The following is a 17,015-nucleotide window of genomic DNA, read 5'->3' on the forward strand; positions in this document are numbered from 1 at the left end:
AAAAACCTGTGTCTCAGCACTGTTTACAGGCATGAGAACCTTCCATGGGTAGCATCTCCGATTATACACACATTCCCCAGGGGAGAGCGAAGGGAGGGAGTGATGGCAGCAAAGGCTCACACAGCCATATCTTGGGTGGAGATGCACAGAGTTAGAGAAAGCCCTCCAGAAATTCCCATGGTCCCCTCAGACCATGCCCCCTTTGTTGAGACTCACTGCTGTGGAGAAAAGGAGTTCCCTAAATCATCAGAGGCAGAGCAGCAGTCAGTCACAACATTTATTGAGCACTCATGGTGTACAGAGTACTGGGCAGAACACTGGAAGGAAATACACTGGCAATTCAACAGCTATTGTCGCTCACCTCAGGATTACGTTTTAGGTGAATGGAGAAGATACCTGTTAAGCATGCACGAACAAGTATAACCGACATCTAGACACATGCATGGCTTATTCACCACTACAAGTTATTATGAGAGTTTACCCAGTAACCAGGGCACAGGAAGCCACTGAGACACATGAGTTAGGTAAAGATCAAAGTTACAGAGTTCAAACTTATCATTCTGATGAGTGGAAGCTACTAGAAGACAAGAGAAAACACCAGAAACTTGGTGAATCTATTTTCTTAACTCTATTAAGTCACTTTATTTCAAATTTAAGAATTCAGTTTAGTATGAAATAAAGGCAATTGACTCAACAAAGTGCTAGAATAGCTTTATGTTAAAAACTTTTCTGGAAATAAAATCAGCCTGTTGATAGTACCATTTCCAAAGGTCAGACACAGATTCTGAAAGTTAATAGCACTTTTCTTATTTTTAAAAATAACTTCCATTATGTGAAAGACTTTCCAATAAATTTAGTGAACAGAGGCATTTTATTGCTCTATTTTTGGGAAATCTTGTTTATGTTCTTACGTGCTTTTAAAGTTAATTTAAAGTAGAGTTGCCAGATAAAACACAAGATGTATTTTAGGGCATGAGACATACTCATACTAAAAAAAATTATTAGTTGTTTATTTGAAATTAGAATTTAACTGGACATCCTGTATTTTATTTGCTAAATCTGGTGACTCTATTTTTAGGTTAAGTTACCTTTGGAATTTCCAGAGGTTTCCAATAAGGGTGGGACGAGTAGCGAGGCTAATTAATCTTCATTTATATGCTAACACTGTCAGACGGGAAGGCTTCTTCTGGCAGGAAAATTGTAGGTTCTGCAGGATTCTCTCAAATATTGGAGACATCTTTCTCTCTTACACCTTTTATCATTACTATTTTAGCAGTGCACATTTTAGTCAGTTGAATTTTCACCTTGAAATTCTTGACAGAGATGAAAATAAGATTGCCATCTGAGAAGCAGAAAAATTAACATCTGGCTTGGAAAGTCCCCTATAAAAAATGTTCACATCCTCAATAATTTCTTCTGTTAAGCACACTATCCTCTCTACCCTGTTTGGCAAAAACACAAAGGCAACACTCACATCTTGTTAGATATACCACATCCCTTCCCCTATTTGTGATCACTTCCTGCCACTCTCTGTACCACCCGCCCAATATAGATTTCTTTTTTTTTTTTTTGATAATAGAAAAATCACTAGCCCTTGTGCACCACAAAGAGTGTCTGTCAGGTATAGATCAATGGGTGGTCATGGACCCCCACAAACAGGAAAAAGAAAAGCTCACCTCTCAGATGCTTGGAAGCATGAAAACTATGAAAGAGAGAGTGAGAGACAGACAGACAGACAGAGACAGAGAGAGGGAGGAAGGGAAACAAAGGGAGGGAAGGAAAGAGGCTGTTAGATTGGATTGACTCATGCAGTTTTAGAAATGCACTTCCTGGTATCTAAGTGTATAGCTCATATCTTATATTAAGTTGGGATTTCTACACTGGAGAAGAGAAATTTCAACACCAATTTTTCGAAGAAAAAGAGTTCACATGAAACTCCAACTGTGGTACAGGAATGTAGAATGATAATACTTTGTCAATTGCAACCTCCATCCACTATTCTTTTTTTTAAACACACCAAAGAGTATACTTATATGTAAAGAGCATACTGCTCTGTTCATGTTTCACATACACATAAAATTACCACAAGTATTAACAAACACATAGATTGTATCTAAAGGCATAGACGGCTTTGACTATCTGTTAGTTGAGTCCAAGTATGCCAGTTTTTATTCTGGGCCCAACTCCCCGAGTTTCCAGCTTGGCCAGGTACACATTACAGCTCTCCTTTGGACTTGGAGGTCTTTGCAGAAAGGAGGATGAGTATGAGAAATGAAGTTGAGGCAAAGCAGCCATGGGGTTTAATATCACCATGAAAAGGTGGAGTTAAGCAATATATATTATTAAATTAGAAAACTATTTCTTGGCGCCTCCTGGCATTCAACATCCCTTATGCTAAGGCAGTTACTGGCTACATACTCTTCTCAGAAATATAAGTTCCAAATTCCATCCTTTAGACAATGTTTCATTTGCTGTTCTGATGATGACATCACCTGATGTCTCTAAATGTCCTTGACTGACCTGAAGAACAGGTCAGGCTGTTTTCTTACTACAGAAAATGGCCAGAAGAGGGTTTGCTTCCGGTTCCCGTCTGTGGTCATGGTGAGGTGGGTGGTTACAGAATGTTCCTGAAAGAGGGATGGACTCCTCAGGCGCAAAGCAGCCTCCACAATTCTGAAGCAGCAGAACACAGAAGGGTGTCACTAAGAGGAGTTAAGAGCCCGCCTTGGATGTTCTAGAACCTTCTAAAGCTCAGTAGGGTCCAAATCCCCGTTTGAACATGTGCTTAGCAATTACCTGTGCAGCAGGAGCCCTGGTGAACTCCTGTCATTGGCCTGCTGAGGTTTTCTGATGGTGAATGTTACTGAAGTCGTCCCGCCTGGGGCCCCAGTCACGGCCCCACCCTCGGAGTGTTCCCCTGGAACCCAGGTGAAGGGTGCCAGGCAGACGAGGAATGGTTCCCACTGGGACGGGTGCCCTCCTTCACTTCCAGCCCCCTCCTCCTCCTCCTGCTGCCTTCTTTCCCTCCCTCTCTGCTGCCTCCCTCGGTCCCTGCCTCCATGCTTCCGCCCGGCAGGCAGCCGGCCGGGGCACCGCTCACGGGGGCGGCGCAGAGGCGCTCCCGTGGCTGTAGGAGCATTTAGACAGAGACGCCCGCGTGGTGCCGCTCTCCACCTCGTCCCCCACCTCGCCTCGTGCTCCTGGGGGACCGGGGTTGGGGCAGCAGGGGAATGTGGCCAGGAAGCCGAGGCGGAACCTCTTGTTCATGAAGCAGTAGATGATGGGGTTGACGCAGGACGAGGTGTAGGACAGCAGGAGGATAAAGGCGATGGGGGTCCCCGAGAGGCGGCGCTCGGCAGAGGCGGTGTCAAAGGCCCTCCAGGCGTTGGCGCTGAAGATGGGCATCCAGCACAGGAAGAAGAGGACCACGATGACCATGAGCATGCGGATGACGCGCTTCTTGGCCATGAGGCTGGCCGCGGGGCTGCTGCTCCTGATGCGGTCGGCCCGGCCGGCGCTGCCGGTGGACAGCTGGCGCAGCTCCAGCTTCCTTGGGTGCTTGGGCCGCTGCAGGCAGCACCCGGCGCTGTCCGCGTACCTGCCGCTGCTGGCCGAGCTCCGTTTCCTTTCTGGGTGGGCAAGCCACGTCACTTATTTTTGGGGATGGGTCATGCCAGACAGAGGGCACGGGATCCCTGCACCCTCCATCCAGGGGCTAAACCACACTTGAACTGTATTACTTGACAGGCCACCTTGGGCCTGCACTAATATGGGTAGGTATTGATCTATACTACTCAAATGAAGTGCTACTTATAACTAATAAAAAAATGTGTAGTATAAAATGTGCATAATTTAAAATAGTAAAATAATATTTTATGTGTGTAGACTATAAGGATAAAAATTTGTTAAAGAATGAGTATTCACACTCTTCTTCCAGCTCCTCAAGGCGGGGAGTTTTCTGCTTGCTTGGGAAACCTCCAGATTGCTTTTACTGCATAATGAGCAAAAATCAACAAAAGCCAGGCAAGACCCTAGGTGTATATGTGGTAAACAGCTGAGCAGAAGGATGGAGTGAGAGGGGTGGTGAGTGATGTCAACAAAGGTGTGGGGTAAGTTCCAGTGAAGAGTGGGCTGTAATGAAAGGGAGGGATGGGGGGTGGGCTTCCCTGGTGGTTCAGTGGTAAAGAATCCACCTACCAATGCAGGAGACATGAGTGTGATCCCTGATCAGGGAAGATCCCACGTGCTGCAGGGCAACTAAGCCTGTGCACTACAACTATTGATCCTGTGCTCTAGAATCCAGGAGCGCAAGGACAGAGCCCATGTGCTGCAACTGCTGAAGACCTAGAGCCCTGGAGCCCATCCTCCGCAACAAGAGAAGCCACCACGGTGAGAAGCCCACACACTGGAGAGTAGCAACTGGAGAGTAGCCCCTGCCCTCCGCAACTGGCGAAAAGCCTGCACAGCAGTGAAGACCCAGCACAGCCAAAAAAAAAAAAAAGAACGTGCAGGTCCCAACATTAAAAAAGGGAAGAGGGAGGAGATGTGAGGTTCCATGGCAGCTATATCGGGAGTGAAGGGTGGGAGTGAAGGGGGGAAGAGAGGATGGCACCTGAAATGACAATTTGCTTTGTTTGCAGAGGGGGTCCATTTGAATACGACATCACAGAGACCCTGGACCTATGGGCCCTGAGCTTGTAATTGGGCAATGGGTATATTATCTCATTTTATTCCATTTAGTACCCTTTTGGGAGAAATAATTTCTTCATTCTACAGGAAACAGAGTCACTGGGTCTCCTGACCATGTGTTACGACACAGAGTCTCCTAAGAATACTTTTGAAAAATGTTTTGAAATACTTATTTTGAAATACTTTTGAAAAGTATTTTCAAAAGTATATACTCTGGGTATATCTAAGTTATAGAAAACAAGGCTTGTGTAATCTTTTGGCATAAACCAACAGATAAAAGATAGTTACCTCGGGCAGACTTCTTCTGGCTAGCATCAAATTTTATTCCTTGGTAAAGTTCCAAAGAGATTAATCCATATGCCACCATCATCACAATTCCAGGAATAAGAAAGAGGATGAGTAACAGGAATGTGTGCCTAATAAAATAAAAAGCAATCCAATAACCAGCAACCAGCATTTCAAACTAAGATGAGATGGAATAAACAGGGTTCATCTCCATTTTAATGAGTTGGAGCAAACACATTAATTACTAGTATTTAATATCTTTGGAAATTCCATGTCTGGAAGTTCAGTCATTAGAAAATGTTACTTCTTTTCTCCCAGATAAAGTCTCTTATGAAGGACTAGTTAAATTGGAGAAGTTTGGTGTAAGTCTGTGCCTGAAACAAGTGTACATTTAAAACTACTGAGAGCTTAAAAAAAAACAAGCCAATGAGAGTATTTGAATACCTCAATAAAGCTGTTACTGAAATAATAATAATAAAATTATAAGAATTTATATTCATTGATGACTTGTTAAATTATTTAATTTCAATATGGTACATATATTACTGTATTTAATCCCCATAATAGTTTTTGAAGTAGGTACTATTAACCTAACACCCATTTTACAGATAAGGAAACAGGCAGAATAAATAATTTGTCCAAAGTCATACAGCTAGTGGCAAAGATGGGATCTGAACTCAAGCAATATGATTCTAGACGTTATGCTCTTAAGCATCACAATAGATTAATACCATTTGTTGACTTTATAGCACCAGAATCACCAAGGGCATAGGTAGCAATGCTGGAAAACCTTGATTTTGCAAAATAAAGTATTCTGGCTGTTTCAACCCATTAGGCACAGTGGCAAACTCATTCTAGTGCCTGGCGGGCCAGAGTTATGCTTTCTCTAAACATGTTTGATTCCTGAAGAACTGCAGCCTCCTTCTTCTTGAGTCTGGCCCCTAAATCACTTTTGCAGTCTGGCATGTGTAAGGTTACACAATTAGGCCATAAAATTGTCAGAGGCTCACAGTGGCTGAGCCATTTCTCATTTCAATTGGACATGTTTTGATAAGATTTCTTTTCAAGTCTTGGAAATGTCCCTCATTTGCAACGTAATTCTTTGAGTATGTGTGTGTCTTGGTTGAAATGAAAAAAAAGGAAGGCAAAGAAGGCAGAAATTATCTTGGTTTTGAGCCATTTTTGAATGTCTAGCCCTCTGCTTCTAAAACATGCTGGGAATTAGTAAACATAATGCCCTGCACTTGTGTAGCCTTTTTGAATATATCTAATGATGTTTTCGTAAACATTCTCTCATTTGAATCTCACATCCATCTAGTGATGTAGATAAAAAAGGTATCTTTATTCTTAAATCTGTGTAAAGAACTTGAACGTCAAGGAAGTTATATAAATTTGTCCAACATCACCTGCTAGTGAGCAAAGAAACAGGTAGCACAACTTTGCATTTGTATTTCTAGTAAAGTGTTCTGTGTAAGTACCACTGCTGCAACTCTGCTCTAAGAAAAATCACATGGGATTTGGGGTTTTGGACTCCTCAGTTCTATCTCCAGTTTTTGGAAAATCAGAGCTCTTCCACTGTCTCAGCCAAGATCCTCACTAGACTATCCTGAAGCACACTGCATAGTGGTTAAGCCCAGACACTCTGTTGTCTCCTCTAGGTTTGGGAACTTGAGCAACTTAACTTCTCCAGGTCTCAGTTTCTTCATTTGTAAAATAGGGACAGTAATAGTACCCACTCTATGAGGTTTTGAGAGGATTAGTTGATTTTAATACAGGTATGGCATTTCAGAGACTTCCCTGGTGGCTCAGACGGTAAAGCATCTGCCTGCAACCTGGGAGACCTGGGTTCAAACCCTGGGTCAGGAAGATATCTTGGAGACGGAAATGGTAGCCCACTCCAGTATTCTTGCCTGGAAAATCCAATGGATGGAGGAGCCTGGTAGGCTACAGTCCATGGGGTCGCAAATGGCATTTCAAATACAACATTCAAAGTGTTCACTCTATTCTATCATTCTAGAAAGAGGTTAAGACAAGTCTTCTCAAAAAGTCTCCAGGAAACTGATCCCACAGACACTGGACAACACATTCCAGTTTTTATTAAAACTGAAAAATTCTATCAAGTTATAGTAAACAAATAAACCCAGGTGGCCTTACCAGGACTGCTGCATGACATCACTTGGCAGTAGAAAGCGGCACATATTTGCAGTCTGGTTGTTATTTTTGGTAAAAGGCACCAAGTTGCTATAAATTGGGTATGGAGTCATGATGGTGAAGGAGAGGCACCAGGTAGCGGCAATCACCTTCAAAGCATGGGACTTCGTCTGCCAGACTCGGGACTGTAAGGGTTTGCAAATTGCACCATATCTCTCCAGTGATATGGCGACCAGATTAAAGGTGGAGACACTCACAGAGGTGCCTGGGAAAGGAACAAAGAAGCTGCTTACGTTGGCTTTAAAATCCAAAGTTTATTTGCACATGAGCTTAAGCTTACCTGATCTGCACAGGTTTGATAGATAGTAAAGGAAAATACTCAGAAGGTAAAGAAATACTGTGTACGTATATTTTTAAAAAATGATTTATTCCCAGCTTTGTTCCCAAAAGGATTTGAGGCAGTTTGAGCAATGTATTTGCAAATACATTGTATTGCCAATGTATTTTAGATAAGTTTATTGAACTTTGATTACGACCTAGCTCCTTCTTAGGCTGGAGGTGCTCATTAATTAATAACCAAGTGGATGAACTATGTTCCTACCCCACAGAAGAGGTTTCTGAGTGACCTGTAGAACAGCTTTAGTTTTGAGCATGATGTGCATAAAGTTGACCTTTTAATCCAATATTCTCAAGGACAGTGACTCCAAAAATTCAGTGGGGTCTGAGATGGGAGCATTAAGACTCTTCCTGAAAATGTCTAGTACACAGACTGTTTTTGAGTGAAACATTCTAAATTTCAAAATGGAGTGTTGAAAAAATACCTAATGAAAAAAGATGAAGGGGAAAATCCCCATATTGTAACTAATGTTTTTCTCGGGGTAGGAGGAATGGGGTCTTCTTTCTAATTCTTTTTGCTTTTCTGTGTTTTGTAGAAGGAACATTCATCAAACATTTATCACCAGTGAGAAAGACATCAAAACACCTCATCTAAAAGGAAATCAACCCTGAATACTCATTGGAAGGACTGATGCTGAAGCTGAAGCGCCACTATTTTGGCCACCTGATGCAAAGAGCTGACTCATTGGAAAAGACCCCGATGCTGGGGAAAATCGAGGGCAGGAGAAGGGGATGACAGAGGATGAGATGGTTGGATGGCATCACTGAATCAATGGACTTGAGTTTGAGCAAACTCCAGGAGTCAGTGAAGGACAGAGAAGCCTGGTGTGCTGCAGTCCATGGGATCACAAGAGTCAGACATGACTGAGCAACTCAACAGCAACAAAAGGATATACTTACAGCATAGTCAGAAAACTTAATTTTTGTATTTTGTGTGCATATATAGTGATTATAATGTCTTATCCCTGTAAAATTCCCTTTAATTCTTCATCCATAAATTCAGCTGATTCTTCTCTTATCTCTTACCCTGATTTCTTAAACCTTCAAATCAATCCCAATCTTAATTTGGGAGAAGTTCTTAGCCTGGGGCCTTTTGTGAAACTATGTATAAAAATATCCTTTTTCTAGGGAAAATATCCATAGTGTTCCTCAGTGACTTAAAGGAATCTAGAACCCCAAAACCATAGCTAAGAACTCAGGTTCTGAGATAGGATTTGCTGTTTTATAGGAATTTACCCTAAGGAGTTGATAACATTTGGATTAGAGAATACAGCCCCAAACTTCTCAGAGTGAAACCTATTATTATTCACTCTCTTAGTCATGTCCAACTCTGCAGCACACCAGGCTTCCCTGTTCTTCACCATCTCCTGGAGCTTGCACAAACTCATGTCCATTGAGTCAGTGATGGCCATCCAACCATCTCATCCACTGTTGCCCCCCTTCTCCTCCTGCCTTCAATCTTTCCCAGCATCAGAGTCTGAGTCAGCTCTTCACATCAGGGGACCAAAGTTTTGGAGCATCAGCTTCAGTGTCAGTCTTTCCAATGAATATCTAGGATTGATTTCCTTTAGGATTGACTGGTTTGCTCACCTTGCAGTCCAAAGGACTCTTAAGAATCTTCTCTAACACCACAGTTCAAAAGTATCAATTCTTCGGTGCTCAGCCTTATAATGGGTAATTATAAACCCATCATCAGGTAAGCACTTTTTTTTTTTTTTTTTTTGGCTATGTGCATGCGTGCTCAGTCCACTTCAGTCGTGTTTGACTCTTTGGGACTCTATGGACTGTAGCCTGGAAGGCTCCTCTGACCATGGGATTCTCCAGGCAAGAATACTGCAGTGAATTGCCATGCCCTCCTCCATGGGATGTTCCCAACCCAGGGATCAAGCCTCCGTCTGCTGTGTCTCCTGCATTGCAGGCAGTTTCTTTGCCCATTGAGCCACCTGGGAAGCCCTTTTGGCTATGTATTAGGAATTTAATGCGTGTTAACTGTTAAGAACACGAAATTAAGGGAAGAATTGAAATGACTGGAATCAGAAATCCAACAAAACCATTATGGTATTGCAAACACTTTTAGAATTATCTTGCTTTTCATTTTCTAGAACAGTCTGTACTAGGTATTTTCAGAAAGAGTGTTAAGGCTCCTAGCTCAGACCCCAGCTATTTTAAAACATTTTTTTTATTGAGGTAAAATTCATATAACACAAAAGTAATCATTTTAAAGTGAACAACTCTGCGGCATTTAGCATATTTATGTTGTGTAACTACACAAGGACTCATTTTTAATCTCCTTTCATAAACCCTGGTTAAAATGATTAAATATTACCGTAGGATATATACAGACAGGCCTTGAAAGCCTGAGGCACTGTGAGATGTTGGTTATTATTATTGCGTCATTGTTTAACAACGATCCTTTTCATTTGTGAGTCCATTTTTTTTTTTTTTAGAGTACTTGGACCCAGATTGACACTTTCTCGGTTATTTGTCCATGGCATGTAGATCAGTCATTCATCACCGTTTTGTCAGCGCTGGATCCTACTTCCTCAATTGGAAGAAATAAAGGCTTTTAAAGCTTTCTGGTCACTGATAGCTGCCCTGGGCAGCTCAGCTCTGCATATTTTGCAGGGCTTAGGTCAGAACAACCAACTCCTTCTTCATTTCCTGCCTCTTCTCTTCCTCCCCCAACCAGCTCTCAGAATGGGCAAGGGATAAGGCGTTTTGGCAGGCAGAGCGGACCAAGAGAAATGTCTCGTTTCAGCCTCAGATGAGCCACAGCAGTTGGCAAACAAGGCTGTGTATTCACTCACCATTGTAGTGGCCACCAGTTGGGGTTCAAGTCAGCTCTGTGGCTTACCACCTGTGTGTCCTTGGGCACAATATTAACCTCTCTATGCCTCTGTTCCCCTCTCAGTGAGACAGGGAAGAATAACTGTGTATACTTCATAGAGTGGTTGTGAGATAAAATATGATCATGGAAGTAAAAACTTAAAGCAATTAGTAGAACATCTGGTACTCAAAAAAAAAATGTACTCAAAGACATTAGCTTTTATGATTTTTCATCATCACCATCATTCTGATTGGCAAAGGCAGTGAGCTGCATATCTCAGTCAATCAGGGTCAGCTTATCCACCCAGGCACTGGGAGCAAATTCAACTTGTTGTCTAGTGGCAGAGGTTCTCTCTCTCTCTCTGCCTAAGATGGTCCCAGCCTCTGTGAAAACAGGCTCGAAAGTGAATCCTGAGAAGGGAATCTAGACCTCTGGTGAAACTGGATTTTGAATAATCCTGTTCCCGATAAGAGCTGGAATGGCAGCAGAAAAAGCCCTCTTCCAGCAGCCTGGCCACCCCAAAACCACACCTTGGGTTGGGTAGAGCTGAGTACAATCAATGACTTCCAGGAAGGCACAGATCACCTTGAATCTGTCTGTCTTTCTAACAGAAGCAAGCAAAACCAGTGTCTTCTGTAGTTTCTTACCAACTTATTCCACTTTGAGGAACTGGTCCCCTGACTGGGGAGTGACTTCTGGGGTGTTACGAGGACTGACCCTCCCATAAAGCCAGCTCCTCTGTCCTTGTACCCAGTCCCATACAGTCAGATGTTTTGTTCTGTACACCCATCAGGGCTTCTCTGTGGAGGCTGTCAGGGGTTAGGGAAGGTCTGGGACTGAGTTTCACTGATTTAGGGCGAAACTCCAGAAATAGGCACCAGCAGCAACTCACCCATGAAGTAGGTGGTGGTCTTGCAAACAGCGCTTCCGAAGATGAAATCCTTGAGCAGGTTGGGGATGAGGTTGAATGGCATGCAGAAGAGACAAAGCATGAGATCGCTGACAGCCAGGGAGAGGAGGAAAATGTTGGTGACTGTTCTCATTCTCTTGTTCCTAATCAGCACTGTAATGACCAGCGTGTTTCCCAGCACGCTGAGCAGGAATATCAAGGAGTATAAGAGAATCTGCACGGCCGGCTGCCACTCTGCAAGGAGGAACCCGGACAAGACGGAGCGATGCAGGTGATGAGGGCAGAATGTTAAAACCCAGCACACCAAGTGGACGCTTATTTCCTGCCGGTTGGTATTTTCAGGGGTGTGCATCACCGAACCCAGCTCTCCCCATACTTAGATATTTTGCAGAAACAAAGCGAGGAGAGCATGGAGTGATTCAGTTGCTGCTGAAAGGCTGGTCTGTTAAAGGATCACTCACTGGGGGAACCACTTTTTCTTAAGAACAAAGCTCCTCCAGTGATTTGCTTTCTTTCCTAGCTGCTAAGCATTTTTTCAATTTAATCACTTCTTCACACCGATTTCCCCCAAGGAAAGCCGACAGCTAGATTGTGACAGCACCTTTTCTATGATGCTGGTAAGTTCCAGCTTTTACACTTGTACTCCCTCTGGCTCCACTTCAGCTCCTCCTCCCACTGCTTTTGTGCCCCCCAAGTCCTGTACATTAATCCCAACTCTCCCATGGGGAACAATAAGAGCACTGGACTCAGTTCTGCTTTTAGATCTCTTATCCAAACTTCTGAGCAGATGACTTTATCCAGCCTCGTCTCACGAGGACTGTGTTCTGTTTTCACAGTCAGCCTTGCCTTTGCTGATTTTTCCCACAAACTTAAGGTTTTCTGAATTCAGATAACAGCCTCTGACACCTACCTTTGGAAGGATGGGACTGATCCAAGCAGAAAAGCGTCTCATTTTCGATCCCCAGTTCACAGGGGGGAGTCAGGTTGCTTTCATTCATGAGAAGGCTGTCAACCACATCCATGCTTGCCTGCTGCTTTCCACCAAGTGTTGGCAAGCTGGTGAACGGCTCACTCTCGGCTCATTCCTCTAATGACTGACCGGAGAGTCTCCCAAATGCAACCTGCTGTGGAGAGGCAGGGGGGTAGGGGGCGTGATTGCCAGGTGTGGGCTCCTGCGGCCATTCTTAAAGGCGACTGGAGTTCAGCACGCTCAGGCCAGCTGGGCAGGCATTTGCACTCCTGTCTTGGAAAGAGCAGCTGATGCGAGCCAAGCCCGCTCCACCTTCCAGGCCCACCCCATTCCTGGGCCAGCCGTAGGGCCCTGAGCACAGGCAGCCTGACTGCAAGTTAACCCTTCCCAGAGCGTCGCTGCTTTTCCGCACACATGCACACACACGTGGACACACACATACAGGGACACGGTACCTCTCTCCTCTGTATAGGAACCTGTCACCATCCCAGACATAGGCAGAATAAAGCTCAAACAGGCTGTGTGAGACAGGAGCGACTAACACGGCAACAGACACCGACATGCAGAGCATCAGGACTAAAGGACACGGAGGGACTGTGTTTCTCCCTCCTTATATAAAAGCAATTAGTGCCTTTTAGCTTTGGAACCATGCCCAGCAATGTGTGTGGATATAACTGCTGGCTGGTTGTTAAGTTGTTACCAACCACAGGGCTATTTCTTGTGGTCTCTGCCCCTGGTAACTGAAAGGAGGGGGTGCCCTGACTGTAGGTGCTCGGATCCTTAATATAGAAAACACTTAGTAAGATTTTCCATTCATTCGTTTACGCATTCGTCCATTCATTCAGCACATGTTCATTGAGAGCCTACCGCTTGCCAGGTACTTCTCTAAACACATAAGCAAATAACGAACAAGATCATTTCAGATGTGTAAAGCACCACAGAGGAAGTCAAGCAGGAAGGTATACTGGAGAGGGATGATGGGTTGTGGGGGGCTGTTGCTCATTTAGATGGGGTCTCTCGCAGGAGGGGACCAAGATTGGAGAGCTGGATGACAAGGAGCAGGAAGGCTTGTGACAACTGGGGAAAGCTGCTTCTAGGCAGGAGGAGCAGTCTTTTGGGCAGAGGTCACAGCAAGAGCAAAGGCCCTGCGTGGGAATGAACTTGGCCTATTTGAGGAATAGTTAGAAGCAGGAATGGATGAGGGGCCAATGGTGGGAGATGGGGTTAGAAATTGGGGCCTGGCCAGGGCTCTGGGCTTTCTGTGAGGCTTTGTGGTGCCGGCAAGCTCCTCCAGCCCCTTCGTACACGTGGTGTCCTCTGCTGAGACCTTTGGGACAGCAGGTGACAGCAGAGGCTCTTTGATGCTCACAGCTGCTTAGCTGAGCTGAGACCTGATCGAGACCCTTAGGGGTCCCTCGTGCTTTGACAGCTTTCTCAGCTGACAGTCCTATGTGTTCTATCGTGGCAGATTCCCGGCCGAACATGGATGAACCGATGGGCATTTTTACCACCCAGGCTTGGGGTGTGGGGCTGCGAAGAGACCGATACCTCTTTTCTTTGAAACCACGAACAGCTCATGTTGGAGGCACTTAGTCACAAGAACTAGAAATGCGAGGAATATTGGAGAAGCTGTTAGCAGTTATTAACAGGAGAGACAGACACCAGATCAAGTCCTGGCTTCACTAGTTACCCGCTGGCAAATGCTGGGCAGGTTTCCTAACCTGAGACTCATTTCTTTCTGTCAAAGGGGGACCAAATGACTTCCCAGATACTTGTTATAAAGATTGATTGCCTCAGGACAGTGCCTGACACACAAAAAGTGTTCAGTAAACCATAGATAATGAAAACGATTATTATGATTTTTCCTTTTATTTTTTTGGCTGCGCTGCATCTTCATTGCTGTATGCTGGCTTTCTCTCGTTGCGGTGAGCCGGGGCTGCTCTCTGTTGTGGTGAGTGGGCTTCTCATGGTGGTCGCCTCTCTTGCAGAGCACAGGCTCTAGGGCATGCGAGCTCAGCAATTGTGGTGCATGGGCTTAGTTGCTCCGTGGCATGCGGGATCTTCCCCAACCAGGGATCAAACCCGCATCCCCTGCATTGGCAGGCAGATTCTTATCCACTGTACCACCAGGGCAGTCCCTATTATTTTTCTTTTATACACAAAGATTTGACTCAGAGTGGCCCCATGGTTTTCTGGTGAGAACGAGTGGTGGAATCCCCCTCATGGACCAGTGGTCCCGTCCTTGTGCCTCTTCCTGAAGTGTTCAGTTTTCTTCATTATTCTATGTCCTGTAGCCTATCTGGAGCCAGAACCCCTGTCTCTGCCTCTCTTTCCTGCCTTGGTTCCTGTTGGCTGAATCTTCTCAGTCTGCAGACTGATATGGACCCTGCCCACTAGGAGGGACCCAGAGCAGTACTGTCCTGATTTGGGGAGGGACAGATATTCAGATTTTGAGCCCTGGGTACAGCTGAATTTCATCACGCTGCTTTTCTCAGCAGCTGACTGCTTCGGCTGCTTTAACTGGGCAGACATCACCATCCATAGCAGGTGCTTCCTCCGGAGGTTCCTGAGGCCCATCAGCTGTAGCTTCAGCCGCTGCAGGGAACCTCTGCTGTGGGTCCAAGAGCAGAGGAGCCAAGGGATGGTGTCTACCTGCCCTGAACGAGGAGGATGCGTGTGTGCGTGCTGAGTCACTTCAGCTCTCCAACTCTTTGCAACCCCATGGACTGAAGCCCACCAAGCTCCTCTGCCCAAGGAAGTTTCCAGGCAAGAATACTGGAGTGGGTTGCCATTTCCTCCTCCAAGGGATCTTCTTGACCCAGGGATTGAACTGGCATTTCTTAAGTCTCCTGCATTGGCAGGTGGGTTGTTTACCACTACTGCCACCTGGGAAGCCCTGAACTGAAATGGAGCCCAACTTGGAGCAAGTTCTTCCTTCCTCCATCCCTCCTTCCCTCCCTCCCTCCCTTCTGTTGAGTCCTGCCCTAAAGCCACAGGTGTGAGGCCTTGCACCGAGGCCACAGAAGCAGAGCCCATAATCAAGGACACCTCCGAAGCTGACTGGGCCCCTTTGTAACCTCGCCCAAAACCCCCTGATAGTCACTAACAAGCTTCCTGACTCCCAACTAAGCAAAGATGCCCACCCACTCCAGTAAACACTCTATGGAGCCCCAACCAGTCACCTAATGCCAACCGTCAAGCAGGAATTTTCTTTGTCTTGAGGCTCTACAAATCGGCTATTAACCCACAAAAGGTCAACTCTCCCTGGCCTGTCAGGAGTTGTTGGCCTACTGCGCTTGCAGTGCCCACTTTATCTCTGCTCTTTGTTCTCAATAAACTCCCTCCTTCCTGAAATGCCCTGTGTCTGGAAATTCTTTTCCAACCCATGCTCAGACTGCCTCAACACCTCCCTTCCTTTTCTCCTTCCTCCCCACCTTTCTACTCCATCTGTTCATCAGTTGGCAGGTAGCAAGGGTGCAGGGGGCTTTCCTGGTGGCTCAGCAGTAAAGAATCTGCCTGCAATGCCGGAGCCACAGGAGACACTGGTTTGATCCCTGGGTCAAGGAAAGTCCCCTGGAGGAGGGCTTGGCAATCCACTTCAGTATCCTTGCCTAGAGAATACAGAGGAGCCTACCGGACTACAGTCCATGGAGTAGAGTCGAACACGACTGAAGCGACTTAGCACACACGCACACAAGAACGTGGGAGGCGGGTACTGGAGATTTTGTAAACTCAGAAGGAGTCAGTGTGGCACATTTGAGTGCTGTGCTTTACAAGCTTTAGTACGAATCTGAATCAGCTGAGTTAGTGGTTAAAAACTGGGATCCTCAGGCTCCCTTCCTGGGATTCTGATCCTTTAGCCCCAGGCATGGGAATCTGCATTTTTATCCAGCATTCCTGGTGCTTCAGAGGCCAGTGATCTCAGGGTCACTCTCAGGAGGCTCCCTGGAAGCCGTTATGCCGGTGAGCGTGGGCATCAGACAACAGTAACCTAAGCCTGTTCTATACCCCTGCCACCTCCACTGTGATCATGAACAACTTAATTGGCCTTTCTGAGTCTCAGCTTGCTCATCTGTAAAATGCACACAGTACAGCACTATCTATAAACAAAGCAACACATGGAAGGCACCTCAAACAATGCCTGGAACTTAGGGCTGGACTCTAATAATTATTGTCAGTGGAGGAGATTAATCCCAGGGATCCTCTATTTGTCGCTGTTATCACGGCCAGATTAAGGGCTTATGTCTCCAGCACCTGACACAGTGCTTGGCATACAGTATGTGCTTGGGAAATGAAAATAAATAAAGAGTAAAACATCAGGAGTGTCAATATTGCATTGCTTATTCTACCCTTTTATATCTCTATCTGAAGAAGGCAATGGCAACCCTCTCAAGTATTCTTGCCTGTGAAGTCCCACGGACAGAGAAGCCTGGTGGGCTACAGTCCATAGTGTTTCTAAGAGCCGGACATGACTTAGGGACTAAACAACAGCAGCAACATCTCTATCACATCTGTTCTTTTCCTGGCCATCTCTGGACTTTTCGCTCTGAGTTTCTGAGCCAGTGTTACTGTAGAATTAAACTGAAAAAGAGAAAATTCTAACAAGAGACCATAGTGCTTCCAAGGTGAGAGCTGATGCATTTCTCAGGGCGTTAGTCTTTATTTCACTCCTCAGTGCACATTTATTGAATGCCTTCTAAGTGCCAGGCACGGTGCCAGCTGCTGGGGATAAGCCATGAGCCAAGTCGATGGAATCCCGCCCTCAGGAAATTCTTGGTCCGCTGTGG

At 45.3% G+C, this 17,015-nt stretch overlaps 1 protein-coding gene across 2 annotated transcripts; it reads right to left on the minus strand.

The window, feature by feature from the left end:
* Positions 1-259: 259 nt before the first annotated feature.
* Positions 260-12,846, minus strand: CCKAR (cholecystokinin A receptor). 2 transcript variants are annotated; one of them, XM_027544216.1, is made up of 6 exons: positions 12,684-12,846; positions 12,169-12,382; positions 11,241-11,492; positions 7,129-7,390; positions 4,978-5,105; positions 260-3,629 (listed from the first exon to the last, which is right to left on the minus strand). In XM_027544216.1, exons 2-6 carry the CDS (start codon positions 12,278-12,280, stop codon positions 3,097-3,099), a joined length of 1,287 nt encoding a protein of 428 aa, XP_027400017.1. In that variant the 5' UTR covers positions 12,281-12,382; positions 12,684-12,846; the 3' UTR covers positions 260-3,096. The 2 variants fall into 2 exon arrangements, with proteins under 2 accessions (XP_027400017.1, XP_027400016.1); XM_027544215.1 differs by lacking the exon at positions 12,684-12,846 and having other exon boundaries at positions 12,169-12,536.
* Positions 12,847-17,015: the final 4,169 nt, after the last annotated feature.

This window comes from Bos indicus x Bos taurus, chromosome 6 (assembly GCF_003369695.1).
Source record: "Bos indicus x Bos taurus breed Angus x Brahman F1 hybrid chromosome 6, Bos_hybrid_MaternalHap_v2.0, whole genome shotgun sequence".
NCBI lineage: Eukaryota > Metazoa > Chordata > Mammalia > Artiodactyla > Bovidae > Bos > Bos indicus x Bos taurus.